The sequence below is a fragment of the Dermacentor silvarum genome, chromosome 10, assembly GCF_013339745.2.
Source record: "Dermacentor silvarum isolate Dsil-2018 chromosome 10, BIME_Dsil_1.4, whole genome shotgun sequence".
Classification (NCBI taxonomy): Eukaryota; Metazoa; Arthropoda; class Arachnida; order Ixodida; family Ixodidae; genus Dermacentor; species Dermacentor silvarum.
Window position 1 is genome coordinate 18,394,970 of NC_051163.1, and position 20,812 is coordinate 18,415,781.

Sequence of the window (20,812 nt, forward strand, 5' to 3'; positions counted from 1 at the left end):
TATCATACTGCATAGAAAGTTACACGATCTCGAAGTGGTAATTGATGCTTAATTACTTTCGGTACATACCACTATTGCTGTCTATGGTGGAGCGGATGTGCGTATGTGCTCTCTCAAACCTGCCACGGTTCACAACTTGCAGTTTATTAATTTCAGTACACTTTTCTTTTGCCAACAACCGCGCTCGTCGCTCACCGCACCGTCTCTTATCTCCACACGGCTCTGACCTTTATGAGCCGTGCATTCGCGGCTCAGTTCCTGTTGAAGCGATAGACCGCACGTACCTTCGCCGCTGCGGCGTATGCGCTTGCTGCCAGCGTTTTGACAGTCGTTGTCTGCAGTCATTCAGTGTGATCTCTTCATGTTTGTGTGTGCGCGCTCACACCACGCTTGTTCATTCAGTTAGTAATAGTCGGGTCACATTTTCCAACGCACGCTACACATGTAATGCTGCCCGGATCGGCAGTGCAGCGCTACAGGTGTGTCCCTTCGCACGCGCGCTGCCCACGGGAAGCGCTTCTCATCAACACCACCGTTTCACACGCGCCTTCTCGTGGTTATCGAGTCTCTCTTCATGTCGGTCTACTTACGCCGCAGCACACCTGCTTACTTAATCAGCTCATGTTTACTACAATTCATATTGTTACCAAAAGCCGCTCACCTTACTTCGTATGACATTGCTGTGTTGCTATCGCATTCATTGCTTCGCCGTTAGGGCGAAACTGTGACATTTTTTAGGGTGGTAAATAGCGCAAGCTTCTACTTGCCTTTACCGCCTTCGATGGGTTGGATTCGATCTTTAAAAATTTGTTGATTTCGACGGTCGACCCGTGCGGTGCGCACATGTGGTCGTATTGTGGAAGAGTGAGAGAGGCTCAATGCGGACATAGTTATGGCGTACGCGAAAAAGGAAAGGTTTAATTACTCTAGAATTACTGCAAGTCGGGGCAAGTTGAATGTATTGTAACTATAATGCAGGGGTAATGTAGCACTTTTTTTTGTATTTCGCGGGCTTTCTTTCAGACTTGCGAGAAACTTTTAAGTAGCACGTATTCAGCAAAATAAAGTTGGATCGGGAATTTTTCCAGCCGGGTCTACAATTTTTTTCATCCATACTTTTGCTCTGAATATAATATTTAATGAAGTTGAATGACCTAACTAATGTAATTAGGCGAAATACAAAAAAATAGCCTGGCTTGCTCCAAGCAATAGCCAACATTACATTGGTTCTTTCCAGTTACGCGGTACTTACACATTACTAAATTCGGACACAAATTACGTGAGACATCTAGTGTACTTGCATAAGCGCTTCCGCGAGAAATCGGTACGCTCTCTAAATGAGCACTTACGCATGCATGTTCCTGCGGCAGGGATGTATTGGGCAAATACATCTTGCATGCTTGCTTACGCAAATTAGGTGCTTGTGTACCAGCGGAAATAGCGGGAGACTGCAGTCGAAATTAGCGGCAACAATTCTTAAAGCGTCTGCGTGGTCACCGTTGCCGATTTCTCATTTATCTGAAAAATATATCTTAATGTGAGATCAATGTTCCATCACTTCACAAAGCATTTTGTGATAACATCACTCTTGCTGTTCCAAAGAGGGGTCAGTTGACGTTGCGCTTTGAAAGCGCTCATCACCCTTACGACGTGCGTAATCTGAACATCAGCGTCGACAAAGCGCCCTATTGCTGACACGCAAAAAGGTATGAGTGTAACCACGTATGATACTGGTTTCGTGAATGCTAAGTAGTACTTTCGAATCCCCGACTTGAAGGTCTTTTTCATTTTAATTTATCTTACATTTTTGCAAATTTTTAGTATCGCCTTAAAGGGGCGCTCTGTCGTCGTTATTGTTTCAAAATAGTAACGAACTCAGGACGTCAGTCTGCAGAAGTCAGATTACAGGAGGTCAAACGACAGGACAAAAATAGGACCAAAGGAAATTTTCTGTTGCTTTTCACTGGAAAAGCGAAGCGTTGAAATTTCACTGGAAAAGCGAAGCGTTGAAATCCTCATTCTCTTATTTCTAGGAAAAACTGACGAATGTTGATTTGAGCTTATGATGCAGCTGCTCGTATCTATTCATTACGCAAAGGTATATTTCCATTACGTTGTCTGCCAACTTTCATGCTGATATTCTTCTACCAGAGGCTTATTTTCTCAAGTGTCAGCGCGCAAATGTTGTGTAGTGGGGGCAAAATACATTATCATTTATATTTTACATGTATCTCCCTCTTTAGTTGTCATAGAAATCGATATGCTTTCTTGTTTTCTTCTTAGAAAACCATTTCACTGAAAGAACTAAAAAGATGCGTGTGACGATGCTTCGCAATTCCTGAGTCAGCAGTCTGTGTATAAATAGGCTGAAATTTTACCGCAATACTACGATCTACCTGAGAGAACTTGTGCAGCAGCCAGCATTACGATGTCGGCTGTGAAATTTGCATTCGTCCTAATGCTCGCGCTCACAGTCATGGTGATGTAAGTACTGTTGTCATTGCTTCCAGCTAGTAAGTGGTACATAATTTCTCCTCTCCGTACTGCCCATTTTCTGTGAAGCTTTTTCCTTGCGGCGTTATCATTTTGTCACAGCCGGTGCTACAAGCAGAATGGCAATATCGTTATGGTTTAGCGATGAAGACGACAACAATGAGCGCATTACTGAACGCTCGAGTTGGGCGGAAATCTATGTCTTTGTGCTGCGTAGCTTGACGAGTACCAACCAGCCACTGCCGATTAAATACTCCTCGTAACAGCTTTTGGTGGAAGACGTGGGGTACACCTCATTACAACCCGTCAGTGTTGCGGAGTTACCACTCCGGAATTGGAATGACTCCGGAATCATTCCACACTTTCGCGACCCCGGAATGGAATGGGAATGGAATTAAGCGCCTTTTGCCCGGAATGGAATGGGAATTGAATTACGTGTTTTTCCGAAAATGAAACGCTTTTTCTTCTACGAGCTGTTTTTTTTTTTTGTCAAAATATGCCGAAGAACCGACTAAGCCCCCGTTCAAACTCGAGCCTCGAATTTAACAATAAAGCAGTATTTTTAAAATGACTTGGCTGATTAGAAATACGGGAAGATGGGGCAAGTTGACGGGTGCCTTCTTCGCGGCGAGCAAAAGTACAATCAAGGCTGCCTAATGACGGGCGACAACGTTCCGCCGAGCCGCCAAACTTACGGCGGTGTTAAAGGCGGTGGCCCATGGGTCTTCGGCATGGTCTGCGCGACCAGAGGGGTGCTGCGACTTTTCATGGTCGACCGACGAAAGGCGGCAATGCTAGGCGCCATTATTGCAGCCAATGTTCAGCCGGGGTTCATTATTCACAGTGACGAATTGGCCGCATACAACTCTATCCCAAATTTAGTGGATGCTAACGTGACTATGCCTCAATCTGCATTGGGAGACAGTCAACCACAGCGTGAACTTTGTGTACCCCATCACGGGCGTTCACACGCAAAAAATAGAAAGTTATTGTTAAAAAGTGAAACGCCACCTCGACAGCGGTGGGTACAGGATAAGTGCACCGATGGTGGAGTCCCACCTGGGATTAATTCCCGAACTTTGCGGAGAAATGCATTGGCGTTCCAGTTAAGTTTTTATGAAAACGTCGCTTTTAGCATTGAAGCTCAAAATTAACTGGAACGCCAATGCATTTCTCCACAAAGTTCGGGAAATAATATCTCGAAACTGGTGTCATCCCGAGAATTCGTTCCAAGTGGATCCGCCTTGCAAACTCCACGGCTACAATTTGTAAATTGCAATATGGGCCATCAGGTTTTTAATTAAAAACTTAATTAGTGAATTTCTGTTAAATATTCGATTATGCATTTCAATTTTTTGTGCAAATAATGTCCGCCTCTTCGAGTGGAATAGCTCATTAACTAGAATTGGACTATCTGCCACAGGCAACCTTAAATAAATTTTGGAAGTGTTCGCTGAAAAACACTGTATACGGAGGGCCTGCGTGGCTGGGGATGATTTTCTCGGCCGTGGACGCCGGCGCCGGATTTTCTGCGACACGGGGCCTTTAACGCTGTCGCGTTAAATAGTAGCGACAGACGCTGAGCGCGCTGCACTGTTGGAAGAACCACGGCCGCTGGATAAAGCGGCCGTGGAAGAACAAAAGCGGTTGAAGGCGGCGGCACCAGATGCAGCGAAAGAAGCCATATCGTAGCCATCTCATGCGTACAACTTCTCTCGATTAGGTGACAGCCAGCAATTATTCATGAACTATTTTACGTGCTTCAGTTTCTTCGATCACGTCGTTAATACACTGTATGCCAGCACAATTAGGCATGCGGCGCTGTCAAAGTTGACGCTATGTTCTCCATTCTCTTACAGAAATATATCAAGCACCAATGCCAGTATCTGTTGGCAAAGAGTAAGCAGCAATTTATTTTCCATTGCAGTCGTTTAAACATATCGAATCTTTCATGTACGGTCACCGGAAATGCTCTATATGAGCTAGCTACCAGTGCTCGTGTTATTGTCTCAAAAGTCCTCCAAAGTTAGCGCCCTCCTTATAACATGATTAGGCTTCTTAATTTGCATTGCCTCCGGCAGAGCAGCACTTATAATAGGAAAGCTAAATCCAGACATCTGCTAGATCATCTTTCCGTGAACCCGCACACTATATCCGGAGTGTGTATGCGGCTCAGATACAGCCAATATACAAGGTGTTCTACGTAACTTGCGCCAAAATTTATCAGTATGCAAATGCCACCTAGCTGGACAGAACCAAGATAATGTCGTTTGCTGTCGCTTGGAACAAATCAGGCGACTTTTTTTGTATTTAACCTAACTACATAATTATTTATTATTAATTAATCAACAGTTCAAATATTCAATTCAGATAAAAATTATCAATTATATGATTGTAGACGATCCTGAATGATTCCCGATCCAGGTTCCTGTTGCTGAATACGTTCTGCATAAATGTTTTTTCCAAGCCTGAAAGAAATCCCGCAAAATACGAAAAAGTGTCCCGCGAATAGTCATGCGGTGGCGAGTAGAACGGCAGACACGTGATGAACTGTGACTTCCCTAGATCATTGCATGGCGGCGCACACGAGTCCATTTGTACCCCCGCAAGTTTAATTGCGAGTGATTACCTCAAGTTTCGTGGTCTCCCTGTAAGATACCAAATAACATCGACTAAATGTACCGTAAATGGCTGCCGGCCATACATGAATAGCAATACTGTGTAAAAGCGTCGTTGCGCTTTCGAAAACTTAGCTTGGCTTGGCTAAAAAAAAAACACCTTGACTGGTATATGATCAAAGCAATTATACAGCAATCCAAGAAAGCACGTGGATATTATTGGAGAAATATTTCAGCACTTCTGAAAACATGAACCGCATGAGCATTGGCTTGATCAACAAAATCTTACTTTCTTGCAGCTAGGGCTGCACTTGTCGTCTGCTTGCCAACAATGCCTGCGTAAAATCGCTATCGCGCTCATTTATCAATGTTTCCAGCTTGTTTCCAGCGTACGAATTCATCATCATGATCGCGACTGCAGATCGAAAACTTGTGATACAAATGTTCCAAGGCGTTTACCACGTTACCACTGTAAAATTGGTCAATCTGACCGGTAAGCTTTTTGTTTTATTACAAAACACCGGTACCATAAAAATTACTTATCCGTCTTTTTAGAAGAAAAAAAATCAATTCTAAGAGTTAAGACGGAATATAAACTTTGTTCTCTCTGCGATAACGAGTGAACGCGGAAAGAGACAATAAAATTGAAAAATGAATTATTTTAAGAAAATGTGTACGAGACGACAAATTATATTACGGAAGTCTGGATACCCTGTGATGCCCACTGTCTGGTATGTTGAAAAGAATAAAAATTGAAAACTGCAAGAGCATTCAATCATTGATTAAAACTAGCGTAACACTAGCGGTTTATCAACGCAAATATCGTAATTTCAAGTGACATTAAATAATGAACTGTTTCGTCACGCTATAGTGGAAGCCAAATAAAGATGTAATAAAACGATGCTACGGCGCACTTAAGAATTGACCTCAAAATATATACTTTTCTTCCCACCTTTCTAGAATAACTGCTCAAGCAGCCAGCAGGATTGCGGACCCGGATGCAAATGTAAATTTTACTCTCGCCCCCCGATATGGATCTGCACCTATCCAGATGCATAGCGACCTTGATAGAACGTACCCTGTGACACTTCTCTTTACGAAAACGAAGGCAATAAAAGTTGCTGCCACTCACGAGAACAGGTGATTTTTTTTCGACCACAGCGGCGCCCGGAAGGTTACGCATCCGCCTTGAATGTGAAGACGAGTGCCCCTTCACGTTCTTTAACTGTCAAGAACGCACTCGACTTTTTTTACAGCGAGCTGTTAAGGGCTAGTGCCCCCAGGATTGTGTCCACGTGTAGAAAAAAATTATCATCATCAGTATTTCGGCTCCATGTACGTGGTTGTTTGGCTCAATGTGCGTGGTGGTTTTCCGCCAGTTGTGCCTTAGCACAGGTGACAGAACGCATGACTAACATGACTGATAGGTCATGACGTCAATAACACCACGTGCTCGTCAGTTACGTCATGATTAGCAATAATAAAATCACGTGTGGCGCATACCCGCCTTGGATATGCGGGTATGAGCCAGGGATATCCGGGTGTGAGCCAGAAACAAGAAAGAAGGAAGGTAAGAAAGAAATCGCGTGTGGCTCATACGCGCGTTGGATATGTGGGTATGAGCCTCCGAGAGCAGGAGCGGGAGAGATTTCACAGGATCCTGACGCTGCCGTGCAGTGTGCCACGCTATGAACGCTGTGGCTCATACGTTAGTCTATAGTATGACGATGGGGCGGACTTGGTGCGCAAACGCACTGCTTGGCCATCGTGCCGCGCGAAAACAAGACGCCGGTGTCTTTGCTCTTTGACGAACATGCCGAAGACGCTCAATTTAATCGATAACGATAATATTGTTACGAAGAGTTGTGAAGAAATGGTTTTATTTGCAGGAGATGGACGATGATCGGAGCGTGATCGTAGTTCAGTCCGGCCTCTCAAGCTCTTCGTTCTCTTCGTCTTCTCTTCTCTCTTTTTGTACCTGTCTTTCGTATCCGTTACAATATGTAAATTCACTATAGCAATATGCACTACAGCAGAACCACCATAGTCGCTGGCTTCCATCTTCACAGTAGTGGAAGGGCTCTGGATTTTTTCTTTTAATGCTTGTGCATTAGGAGCGTCAAAGTGCATGTGTGTGAGGTGTCGAAAGCCGGTCACTTGGTTTATATATATATATATATATATATATATAATATATATATATATATATATATATATATATACAAGGTGTTTTAGCGAACACTTTCAAAATTTATGTAAGGTTGCCTGTGGCAGACACATCAATTCTAGTTAATGAGCTGGTCTATACGTGAAGAGGCGGACGTTACTTCACAAAATATTGAAATGCATAATCGACTAATTAACAAAATATTACTAATTAAGTTTTTAACTAATTACCTGATGGCCCATATTGCAATTTACAAATTGTAGCCGTGGAGTTCGCAGGGTGGATCCACTTAGAATTAATTCTCAGGATGACCCCAATTTCGAGATAATAATTCTGGAACTTTGCGGAGAAATGCATTGGCGTTCCAGTTAATTTTGTGCTTCAATGCATAAAGCGACGTTTTGTTAAGACCCTAACTCGGTCGGCAAAAGCTTTCGGTGTCTCTGTTGGCGGTGACCTTGCGGTGACCTTGCAGTGACCTTTGGGAAACTGCGCCGTGGCGAAAAATGGCCGACGCCGCAAAGGGTAAAAACACGTCTAAAAATGCTCGGATTGACGTCACATTTCTCAAGGAGGTTCCTGTAAACAAAGCAAATTTGTGACTTTGGAAAGAAATTGGTAAATTTCAGTATGGGTGAGAGTCGAACCCGGGCCTCCGCGGTGCAAGGATGGCCCACTTCCCTGAAGCCACGGCTGCTTACTGAATGTGTGCCTAGTGCGTGCCTGATTGTACACGTCACGTGGTCACACAGACGCGCTCGCGCATTCGTCGTCGTCTTCTTCCATAGCTGACAGGCTTTTGCCTTCACGTTTTACAATCGTGTAACGCTTGCTTACTTTTTTTTTTTGCTGGATTCACCGCCAATACCAAGGCGCGGATGCAAAAGGCGCCTTCACTCGCGCCACAGAGTGGCGGGGCCCGTTCGTCGACGAACGACAACTGTTATAGCACTTTGAGACTCACCTCACCTGCTGTCGCGCTAGAACTTGGGGGAGTCTGAATGTTTCAATATTTAGGAGCTGTGCTGGAGTGCTTGTGAAAGACAGCCCTCCTCTTCGCCCACCCACCTCTCGACCTGCGGCTACTGCGACAGAGGAGTATGGGTTGTAGTAGCCCTCCATGCCGGCGCTTGCGCAACCGGAGACAACACACATTACGAATCGGCTTATATGTGTAGCCACTTGTACTGCCGCGACAGATGTGCTGGTTAACGGCTCTGTTCTCTGCGGCATTACGCAATCAAACAACAAGTGCTACGTAAATATCCTCACCGCAACAAATATACCTTGTCAGGCGCATCATTCTTTTAGCAAAGTGAGTATAGCTTTCTAAAAGCGTTCGGCTATTCGCTCACATTGACAAAAATCATCGATGCTTTCCGCATAAATTTATTTTCCCGCTTCACGAGGCTGCCTTAGTCGCTTCAGTGACGCAATTATTAACGCGGAGTTTTCATTTCCATTAACTTGTGGGTCTTCAAAGGCAATTTACGCTGTGTCGCTGTCAACGTCGACAAAACTTTCTGCGAAGTCCCTTTCAGACTACTATGATGGTGGTGAATGTAATCAAACAAGCCACGAAGAATACACGATCGAGTGCCCGGGTCACAGCGCTTGCGATGTCGTCCACGGTGCCCGCAGTGCTTTCAGATGAGGCTTTCGGACCAGGGCATACCAAGGGCACACCAATCGCGATCAAACCAGCCACCTTGCCGACAACTGGCGGTACCGTCCGGACCTTCGGCAGGAACCTGACGAGGTTCATGTTGGCGACGGTGGCGACGATGGTCAGCGCGTTGATCAACACGTTGGTGCTCAGAACAATGGCTGCAAGAGAGTGAGATAAACGTTGAGGAGCTCAGTATCATCAACATCATCTTCATCAACATAATCATAACCATCATCCGAACGAAGCCATTTACCGAACGAAAAGTTATGCCTCTATCCTCAGAGCCGTCTCAACTATCCTTCGACCTGCACCAACCACACCGACCTCGCATAAAAGCAAATTTCATCTAATGTCCCCAAAGTGCAAAGCGGATTATGAGGGACGTCGTAGTGGAGGGCTGCGGATCAAATTTCACCACCGAGGGTTCTCTAACTTGCACCTAAAGCAGGGTACAAGAGCGCTTTTGTATTCTGCCCCATCGGAAGGTGGTCGCTGCGGTTGGGAATAGAACCCACGTCGTCGTGCTCAGCAGAACGACACCATTTATCTACTGAGCCGCTAGCGTCGGGCCACATTTTATATATCTAATCACTTCATCTTACTTTGTGCCAAAGGCCAACTGCGGGTACCTCTGGTACACGCAGTTGGTGCACTATTACTCTGGTGCTCTATTATTCTGACAGGCCACAGCATATGAATTCTAAACGCAGCGTTACCATAGCGGGTGCCATTTGCCGAACAAACGCTTGTTACAATTCCTCCTAGCCGCACTCTTCCCACATTGCCTTGATCCGCTGAACATGTGCCATAACGGTGAAATTTCGCCAAGGTTTGCAGGGTCAGCGGTGAAGCCTTTATGTACCGTTTCCTATCTCTTATAGGGCACGTTCGGCTAAGCCATTTGTGGCGTGATGAAGTTCATAAACCACGTGTCACACAAACCAGCCAAGTAGTGGCCTCAATGAGACTGTAAATAAATTTTGTGGTTGAGAATTTCGCGCGCGTCTATGTATTAATGTGAGTTTCAATGCCTTAGCATTATAGGCGGACGTCCCCCAATTTCGAGTGATCACGTTCCTCTGACGAAAAATATGGGCCGATCCCCAAGGCAGTGCAGTTTAACACAGCGTCTCAAAAAGTGCTGTCCCGAAGGACTACTGCGGGAAACTGGCAGGTGACGCCGGCGCCAGACGTTTCACCGAGCGACTTTTGGTATACGAAAGGCCTAATGGTTGAGCATTGGGATGCTGTGCTGCAACACAGAGGTTCGATCCCTCCATGTGTCATGCTTTTCTTTATAGCATTATAGGCGGACTTCACCCACTATGGAAGCACAGAAAACTTCAGGGGTGTTGAGTGTACGCTAGCATGTAACCGTATACACGCTCTCAGAAACTGTAACAAGTTTGTAAGAGATACGAGATATAGAAAAGTTCGCTTTGATAAACGAGATTGCGCAAGCTCGGCTGTGACGCATGCATTCGCAGCTGTCGAGACATCAAAATCTCCACAACGCTTAGAAAGTTACACGGTGCCATGTTCTGGCCTTCTTTTTTTTTTTTTCTTGTTATTCATTCACGCCCTTTCATTCATCCCTCATCATCTCACCTCAAGTGTCAAGCATGTCGTTAGGATAACCTCTCCAGATGCCTGTTAAACTGTCGCTTTCTCTCTGCATCAATAATTCATGGTCTCGAGGCAATTTTGCCAATTCTGACTTTTGAGGATACACAAGGAAGAAAACAATGGGCGTGGTCCTCACTGATCTTTGGCACTTGGTTGGACCCCGCTGCCGCGTCGTCGGCGCGGTACAGCAGCAGCAGCGACACCAGAAACGCGACTCCTGATACTGTGAACCGTCGGTCGGAGAGCGGCGGCAGCCACAGCGTCAGTAGGCTTAGCACCACGACGCCGACAGTGGGAATAAGAAGCGTGAAGTGCTGGACCAGGTTGCGCCTCTCCAGGACGAAGTGGTAGACCACGGACGAGTAGCGGCCGTACTCTTCATAATCCGTGATCTCGCTGAGTAGAGCAGAATAAAAAGTACGAGAATGTCACTAAATGCCTGTAGTTTTCTTATTTTAGACTCTCATTGCGGCTTTGAGCATGGACTGCAAGTGTCAGAACAGCAGTTAAGTATAGAGCAACAAGTGGCGATAGCACTCTCAGAACTGGTAAATGAAATCAGCGTGCCTAGTCTGATATATACGTCCGAATGTAATGCTTCTTCTTGCAGAATCGACATGAAAATGCACGCTCTTTTAAGCCAGAAATTACATTGTATATGCAAGTTCCGGTCATCTTTGGGAAACAGGCAGAAGATAGGCAAAAGTTGGAAAAAAAATAAGATTGCTTGCCTTCATTGCTTATACAACTACATTGAGCGAGAGTTTTGCATAACGAATGTGCCGCCCTAGACCACCCGCAAATTTCACCGTGCGAAAGTACTCAAGAGAAGGAGTATGTACAGTGAATTATCATTTCTTGGACAAGAAAATGCGATTGACAACGGGATCATGAAATAAAGAGCATTTTACAGGTGACTTGGTGAGAACGTCCCGTGTCAAGTCCGCTTACAATAAAAAAAAATAAAAAAAAAAACCTGGTCGCGCTGGTAGGACGACTAGGCGGGCAACTTAGCTCACGAGGTTCTGGTGACACGAGATCAATCTCAACCTCGATTTGACCTCCACTTTGCAAACCCAGGTGAGGTTGATGTGAGATTGACGACTGCGGGAAAGTGTTCCAGTTTTGGTCATAGCTTCTTGTGTAAGATTGAGGATGAGTAAGGTTGAATCCCTGAGTTTAAGTTTTGTTTATCAAAGCTCACGTGCCTGCTAATGTATCCATTTATCTTAAACGAATGAGTGGTTGGTATTTAGCTCACGTTCTCATGTTATCATGTAAATTTCACCTATTTAGTCCTATTTTACCTATTTTACACTGTACATTCCGGCACAGCTTTGTCGTAAGACACCTTGACATGGATGTTTCACCGCTGAACAACCCTAATGAACAAACTTTCTCATGAAGCGCTACGTTTAATTCCCTGCATTAGAGGTTTTATCCATCGTGTGTCAGAGGCATCGGAGCATGATTACGTGGGTTTAATTATGGGTAACACGAATAAATAAGTACATTTGACATTGAACACCAGATCTCGAATTCAAGATATTAGTTCGAGTTTGAGGACTCGACCTCAATCTTAGTTGGAGGAGGTTGTTGGTGACCACTGAAAACTGAGGTGAGGTTTCTTGAAAGCATCTCAACATCTTGTCCTGAGGTTAAGTTGAGTGAGGTCGTCAAGCCTGATAGGAGATTGAGATGCGCGGGATATTTGTGTCGTCGTTTGCTCATCTTTCTTGGTATGTATACCGAGGACGTGGCGTGGGCCTAAAGCATGTCCTGCTCAGATATTCTTCTATTGGCACCAAAACATTTAGGAACGGCGCATTTCTGTGTTTGAGTTTTGAGTGTAACTTTTTTATTTCATACGAAATATGCTTTATACAAGTTGTGATGTAAAGGCCTGAAAATAACTATTTTGTCAGCATGACCAGCCCGGCTTCCTGGACCACTCAGCAACAAGCAACAAAACAGCACAAATTTTGTTTGAAAGAAACGCTACTGAAACTATACAAACTAGACATTCAATTTAACTAAACTATGCACCGCCCATTGCATCGCAAGAAACTTGATAAACGAAGCAAGAAAAATTTTCAACATATTGAGTTAAACTTTACTACCTCGTAACGCATGAAGTTAAATCATCACACATCTTACAAGGTTCTTTCTTTGGAAGAAAGACGCAAGCAATTCACTGTGAGTTGGCGCTTATTAATCATACTGCATGGAAAGTTTACACGATCTCGAAGTGGTAATTGATGCTTACTTTCGGTACATACCACTATTTGCTGTCTATGGTGGAGCGGATGTGCGTATGTGCTCTCTCGAACCTGCCACCGTTCGCAACTTGCAGTTTATTAATTTCAGTACAGCATGCGCACACTAGTTAAATGAAAAAAGAAATGAAAACATGTCGAATTTCTGACCAAGTCAGGTATGGGACGCCCGCCCGAGAATACAACCCAATCAGTGCCTGCCGTTCGGCTGCACAGCGTTAGAAACGAGTACGCAGTCTAAAGTGCGACAAGTTGACCGAGAATTTCGCCGCTAAACTCACCACCTCACGTTCATCGAGAGTGCGCTGGGCAGTCAGCACCTGACTGCTCTTACAGCAGCAGTGTCCAGATCCTCGGAAAGCGCTCGGCGACACTGGATAGTTTTAGCCTTGCAGGCCTTGCCAACAGTGTTAGTAAATTTTATTGCGAAAGCGTCAAATGGCTCATTAAGCGACAAAGCCGGCGTCCGGCGTCTGTAGCAGCCTAAATTCTCATTGGCTGCGACACCACGTCATGAGCGCACCTCGACGGAGCAGAGCGGGTGAAACGCAACAACACCAGTGCGCCCGGCCTGCCTCATTACCCTAAATAGGCCGATGAGTCATGCCAATTTTAATAAAACTTAATCATCATTATATTAATAGTTATGACCATATTAATAATGACTTGCTCCTAAGTTTGGCTTTTTCGTGCTGTAATTGCTTCGACGAGACATGTACCTAGTTTGTTTGTTTTTGTTGTTGTTGTTGTTTTTTTTTTCAAACGATACATTTAAATTACCTCTTGCGGTGGTGACTCAACGCTCGAAATTGGAAAATTGAAAGCAATTTCCAGTTTTTTGAAATGGTATCAAATGCTAAGGTTGTGCTTTGTCTACAAAAGTGGCTTTGATGCAACCCTGGTGGCTCACTATAATGAGCTGTTTGGCATGTCTTTGGAAGCTGAGACAAACTACGCATTATCTCCCCTTGGGATAAAATGGTTGCGAGGCATTCAACGTAGTCGATGTCACTTGAGCAATTTTACTACGGCACTTCACTGGCTATATTTACGTCCATAAAATGTCCAGCAGCGCTTCGACTTCAGCATGCTGTTTGTTCAGCGTGACAAGGGAACAGCCTGAAACCTCGCGAAAATGTAGTGTTGTTGTTGTTGTTGTTGTTGTTGTTGTTGTTGTTGTTGTTGTTGTGTTGTTGTTGGTGGTGGTGGTGGTGGTGGTGGTGGTGGTGGTGGTGGTGGTGGTGGTGTTGTTGTTGTTGTTGTTGTTGTTGTTGTGCATACAAACCGTGCTGTTTGCGTCTTCCTTACTTCTCTTTTCGTCTTCGTCAAATTTCTCCACTATCCACTGTAACTAAACAAAAAATGTGGTTGATCCCTCTTATATAGGAATCGGTATAGAACACGAAAGTGAAACGTGTCTTCACAGAAGTAGTGTAATGTTTATTGCACATTGATATATAATGTCTATTGGTGTTTTGTGGCTAAAGCGCCCTTAGGCGTTGATGCACCCACGCTGACGCCTGGTGGCACGTCTCCTCCATCACGACTACCAACGTCGATGACCATGAGCAACCGTCGTGCATATGGAAGCTGCACTACGCTGCACACGCTAGCACAACGCGAAAGACGAAGCACGTAACTGACACACTAATACAACGCGCAAGACAAAGCACGTAACTGAATCGTCACCGAGTCAAATCGGCGCGTACAGCGCGTCGTAATTGCAGCCTCCGCGATCAACTTCAGAAACATTTTCAGAGCTAATTGCGGAGGCCACGCTCCGCTGTGCTGAGTACGGTGAACGCCACCTAGGTGGCGTTGGTAGTGCTTCTTGATGCCAGCGTCCCTTCGAATGCTGGCATCGAGGCGTCGTAGTGCTGAGACCACCGAAGCGTTCACTGTCGGTGCGCGTTAGTGTCATAATGCAGTACTTCTCTTTTCTGCTCGTAGGCGGCGGCACCGCCCCGAGCAAGAGCGCGGGTACACGGAGGAGTGTTAGATATATAAGGCGCGTCTGTGTAGCTCTCTGCAAATGCGTTTGTGGCGCAATGGGTTAAACGCTCGGCGATCTATCGTCGCGGACCGAGAGGTCGTGGGTTCGATTTCCAAATTTTGCATGTTTGTGGAACTTTTTCTTCTGGTTTCTTTCTTTGTATTATGTTCGTGTACATTGTAAGCTGACGTATTTCCGTGACGGAAATACGTCAGTGAAGTCTTGGTGGACCCCGGCATAAAACACTTTCGTGTTAAAAATTCACCAATAATGTCGCTACGACCCCCCCAAAAAAATGAATTTGTCGTTAAGGGGACCAAAAAGTACTCGCCGATTTGTAAAGACTGATTACAGTACGGAAAATATTTGCACATACGGTATTTATTTTTTTATTTTTATTTTTTACATCCGGTCAAACGGGATAGATAAAACGTGGAGGATTACCGTAGAACCACACTACTTATACGAAAACATGGCATAGCAAAAGCTCTCTATTCTGTGTCTACCATTTGTGCGCGGGATTTGTCGTGAATGTACAGCAAGATTCAGTGTTCACGGGAAGACCCACTTTAAAAGGATTGTGGGCCGCAGTTCTACGCACGTTTTGGACGTGACGGAGACGAGTTGAAACTCCGAGTCTGTTTTCCCCTCGGCACTGGTTCTTTCAATGGTGAGGTTGACGTCCTTCTCCGGGTTCAGTATGGAGCTGTACTCTACGACACATTCGTGGCGGTCCATCGGGAAGTGAGTCATATCCGCCTACGAACCAAGCACGTATACGACAAAAAATGTGCAAGGTCCAATGATGAAAAAGGGAAGTAACATCATCACACCGCTGTAGACATGAACGTTATCACGATCAGCAAGCAGATGTGTGATGAAAATTCCCGTAAAAATTATTGCCGATGATTATCAAAGTCAGCGATAGCTTTCCGAAACTCCGCTGCTTCACCATGGCATTGTACGTTTGAAAAGGAAACTACCATAGTAATGCAGCGAAATTCCAGAAAACTGTCGCTGACTTTGATAATCATAGGCAATAACTTCTACGGGAGTTTTATTCTAACAACTTTAAAAGTAACCTTACATCGCTTACTGCTGCCTTGTTTTCACGCATGTTTTACACGGAAATCGATTTTATTTGTTCATATTGCTCTGCGTTGTTCAATAAAAAACGTGGCATTGTTCGTTGCTTGGTTCTTCGGCACCTTTAGTTGGCGACCGACCGCTCTATCTGCACCACGCCTCCGCAGCACTTCGCTTATTCTATGGCGACGTGCACATACAGCGGTTATTTTTTTTTTAATTTTTCTATGCCGGTCGAACCAGTTGAATAAATATGCTAAGTGCGTTAATGAATGATGTGGAGCAGCAATTTCTACGGCCTTGCTGCAACATTTGAGTGACAACGAAGCAGCACCCCTTCTAAATCTTCTTTCAGATATCTTAAATTAACAACGCAGTTGTCTCGCTACCGCGAGTGACAGAACAGCAAAGTAACCCGCCGAGGTAATTTAGTGGCTACGGCGTTGCGCGGCTGAGCTCGAGGTCGGGGTTACGATCACGGCTGCGGCGACCGCGCTTCACTGGCGACGAAATGCAAAAACGTTCAACACACTTGGATTTAGTTGCACGTCGAAGAACTACAGGTGGTCAAAATTAATCCGGAGGTCCTACTTATTAGGACCTATCAGGTCCTATTTTATTTTTCAGTATATGTAAATGATTTGCACCTTCATATTGAGCCGAGATTGGCACTAAGACTTTTCGCAGGTGACTGCGTCGTATACACGACAATACGAACACAGGCCGATCAAGTAAAATTAAATTCCGCTTTGTCCAGTATCGCCAATTGGGGCCAGAAATGAGGCATGGATATAAACTTAAACAAGACTTTGGGGTAACAATAACAACGACGCGGAAATGAGACCCACATATTAAAGATACATGCCAGAAGGCGTTTAGACAGTTCGGCTTTCTGCGTAGAAATCTAGCAGCAGCACCACCCAGCGTTAAGTTATCAAGCTACAAATCTCTCGTGCGTCCCATCCTCGAATATAGCCACATAGTCTGGAAACCCCATCAACCTTATCTGACCAAACGTTTCGAGGCAACCCAAAACAAGGCGCTTCGCTTCGTATATTCCAATTACTCCCGGAGTGACAGCGTGAGTTCACTGCGCAACCGCGTCGCCGTACAAACCCTGGCAAGCCGTCGACGTATCGCCGCTATGAAATTCTTACATCTCCTTTATTACCACAACATAGCTATCAACAGGAGCGACTACCTCAGGCCACCTTACCAACACTCGAGCAGAACCAACCATGCTAACTGCATAAGGCATTTCTTATCGAGCTGTGATACTTTGAAATATTCTTTTTTTTTTTTTTCATCTGCCATAGAACTCTGGAATAAGCTACCACGTGAGTATATGAGTTTATTATGAACCGACGCATTAACCGCTAAACTTGAAGAATTGTTTTGTTAAACGCGACTGATAAAAGGTTGCCGCTCCCGAGCTGTGTTTTTTTTTTTTTTTCAGTGATCTAACCTTTTTATAAACGTCTTTCTTGAAATTGTTTGGTACCTGATGAACAGGTGTGTCCATGTATGTGAACACACATGTCTGTTCATTAGTATATGCATATATGCTTTATGCATATATGCTTTTCAAAATAAAAAGACACTCACTGTTTTTTGTTTTTTTCCCAAAAGCTGTTAGATTGACACTATTAACAATGTTAATGTATGGCAAGACTTCATTTTATGTTTTTATATGTTTTTACGATCTTTGTTTGTGTTATATGTATCCACTCCTGTATGAGCCTGTGTAAGGCTTGCAGTATGAAATAAAAATAAGAAAGTCCATCACTATACGGCGTGTCTCATTATCAGATCGTGGTTTAGGCATGTAAAGAGACAAAATTTGTTTTTCATTGTTGTTTTTTTACAGCATAATGCCTGCCTATCCTGTCTAGCAATTAACCCGAAGGAAAAAGTTAAAGCCTGCTCCGCAAACAGAACAACGGTCACCATAGCGGCAACTTCAAAAGATGCCTCTTACGCATTTGGTATATATGTATACGCGTGGTCAGGCTTAACTGCCGTCCAATTGGAGACGTTGGAAGCAGTGTGGATACGGCCACTCTAATTTACTTTTCCAAAAGAACGAAATTTGCATGAAAATAATTGATGTAAAAATTCAGACGGGCAGTTTAGCACGCACAACCACCAGCACATAAAGTTGCAAGAGAGAGAGACAGAGAGAGAAAAAAAAAGACAAGAAATAGAAGGCAAGACGGCGACATTGGCTGTTCGACATTATTTTAATCTTGAAACGGTTTCTTGAGCAACTAAAAACGCTGCAAATAAACAAAAAATGTGATTCGTCACCTTATTCTTGGTCTTCGTTTCTCTACACTCAGTTATATGTATATGTATCAATATCAATATCCGTTATATGATATAACAATATCAACAAACAAGGTGGGCACAACGTACCTTGCAAAACGTTTGCACCGACATCGCCGAGCACATTCGAACTTTGCCGACCTCGCTCGCCCACAGCATGTAGCTTGTGATGAGGCTCGAGTAGACATCGGACCTGGGTATAGGACGAAAAGCCATAGCTGTTAGTTGTACCTTTTCATTTGTGGCGCTTTGGTCGCTGGCCTGCGAGGGATCTGTGCGTGAGCAATGGTTTTCTCGAAAGGTTCAACAAACTGCATCGCACGTCCAATCCACGACTGCCGTCAGCCAAACAGCAACGAGGACCAGCTGCATTTTACAAACGAGGAGATCGCGCCGTTCTGCCCCGCTAGTGTGCCATATGTTTGTTTTTGTTTTTTGTTTTTTTTTTTTTTCACTTCAGACTTTTACTTTTACTTAAGACTTTACTTTTACTTAACTGGGCAAAATCGAAGTATTATACATCGCTCTGAAATATACCGCTAATTTGTGAGTAAGCCTTTCGCGCAACCTTTGTGCACAGAAATTGCAACAATTTCACTCGGGCTGTAAATTCACGTACCATAATTGCCCGCTTCAGATGCTCCAAAACATGCGGTTTTCAGAACTTCGATATTTGTTTTTAGTGCAGAGTTGCCAATTTGCAAACTTCGTGCTTCTTTTTTTTTTTTTTTTTTTTTTTTTTTTTGTATGCGAAGCATTTCTTGGCAAACATTTGCCACTTTGAGAGTATCTATCTAGCCGCCTACGTCTTGGTACTCTCATGGTCGTTTGGTTAACTTGGTATGTACCAAAATTGGCATAGTCTGACAGAGTGTATGACTAACATAAATCATAGGTACTTTACATGATTGTCATGACATGCGTGTCATGTAGGTCATGTAACAGCTGCCTACGTCTTGATGCTCTCATGGTCGTTTCGATAACTTGGTAGGCACCCTGCACACTGCTTCGCATAATTTACATCGATTCCCACATCGATTCCCACAGGGCCTGGGATCTGCCTGCTTTGCCGCGCGACTGGCCGCTTGAGGCACTTTGCGTGTATTCGCGGGCATCTTTCACCCTTTTACGTAGCACGTATTCAGCAGCAGAAAGCTGTTTCGGAAGTTTCTCATGTTCCTCTACAATTTTATCATTGACACTTTTCATCTAATTATAATAATTGAGAAGTTGATTAAGTAATTAATACTAATTATCTAATTAGGCGGAATGCAAAAAAAAAGAAATCGGAGCATCTCCAAGCAACGGCAAACAACATTACCTTGCTTCTGTCCAGCTACGTAGTATTTGCATATTTTTAAGGTTTGGCCCAAGTTAAGTGAAACACCCTGTATATGTATACTACACCTCGTGGTATTGTTTTCTTTCTTCGTCGACAAGTTCCGGCGTATTATTATTATTATTATTATTATTGTTGTTGTTGTTGTTGTTGTTGTTGTTGTTGTTGTTGTTGTTGTTGTTGTTGTTGTTGTTGTTGTTGTTGTTGTTGTTGTTGTTGTTGTTGTTGTTGTTGTTGTTGTTGTTGTTGTTGTTGTTGTTGTTGTTGTTGTTGTTGTTGTTGTTGTTGTTGTTGTTGTTGTTGTTGTTGTTGTTGTTGTTGTTGTTGTTTCGCGAAACGGATAGGTTTGTTCACAAGCACAAGCCGTACGACTTCAATTTCTGACACTGATGCGAAACATATCGCCAGGTTCAAACCGAGCATTGAGACAATGCATGCACTCTACGATTAGAAAACGCCGCAAGAATAACTTTACCAAGTCGAAATCATGTACAGTTCTGGCCTCCAAACGTCGTCCGTCTTTAAGCGGATTAACTTCTGTCCTCCGTACTCCGTTGCGTTCCACTTGAGTCGGTGATCCTTCCAAGCCTAAAGTATTGAAATAGAAGCATAGCCGATATGTAGATTACATGCTACGCTATTTCCAATAAGCGCGCAACATATTTCGTCAACAGGTTGACAAATTGAACCAGACGATGCCTCCCACAGAATCCTTACTGCCTCGTAGACATGCTTTTTGGCTTATAAAAATGCATCGTGAAAAATGTGCCGACCAGCTGCAAATTCTCTATCTGCAATTAGGCCTATCTGTAGATATTACCCTTTGTCTTCGCGTGACTTAAATATATGAATGCGCAAAGCGAGAAGTTCTCAGCCTGTCTATATACGGTCCTTACCCCTATATTCTCAAATGGCCTTCTGCTCTTAGCTCTTCCTCCACTTCACAGAGTAGAGCACAGCGCCGCACTTCGACTGAAAAAAAAAAAACTTGACACTTCTCAGAAATTGCCGTGCATGCAGTGCAATGAGCACTTCTGTCTAAGGGCGGCGCTGCTCTACTTTCTTGGTAATGCAGCGACGAATCTATAGGTCTCAAGTTTAGCACGGAGAAATCGGTAATTTGGATCTTTACTGAAGAGACTATTAATCACGTGGTATCAATTCAACAGGAAATCATATCCATTGCCAAGCAATATAAATACATGGGTGTATACTGTACA

At 44.1% G+C, this 20,812-nt stretch overlaps 1 protein-coding gene and 1 long non-coding RNA gene across 5 annotated transcripts in view; one reads left to right on the plus strand and one right to left on the minus strand.

The window, feature by feature from the left end:
- Positions 1 to 6,231, plus strand: part of LOC125940608 (uncharacterized) — a 236,830-nt gene extending 230,599 nt beyond the window's left edge. The window contains exons 3-4 of the long non-coding RNA XR_007463794.1: positions 4,353 to 4,392; positions 6,072 to 6,231. This is a non-coding gene — a long non-coding RNA (uncharacterized LOC125940608). The remainder of the gene's footprint in view (positions 1 to 4,352; positions 4,393 to 6,071) is intronic.
- Positions 1 to 20,812, minus strand: part of LOC119431251 (neuronal acetylcholine receptor subunit beta-3-like) — a 280,609-nt gene that overhangs the window by 247,855 nt on the left and 11,942 nt on the right. For 2 of the 4 annotated variants that reach the window (XM_049656974.1, XM_037698728.2), the window contains 5 exons: positions 20,068 to 20,180; positions 18,344 to 18,446; positions 15,444 to 15,601; positions 10,710 to 10,969; positions 8,650 to 9,105 (listed from right to left, as the gene is read on the minus strand). In XM_049656974.1, the coding sequence (XP_049512931.1) occupies positions 8,816 to 9,105; positions 10,710 to 10,969; positions 15,444 to 15,601; positions 18,344 to 18,446; positions 20,068 to 20,180 (924 nt within the window). In that variant the 3' untranslated portion in view covers positions 8,650 to 8,815. Of the gene's footprint in view, positions 1 to 8,649; positions 9,106 to 10,709; positions 10,970 to 15,443; positions 15,602 to 18,343; positions 18,447 to 20,067; positions 20,181 to 20,812 lie in introns of those variants that run through there. The other 2 variants (XM_049656973.1, XM_049656975.1) reach the window with 2 other exon arrangements.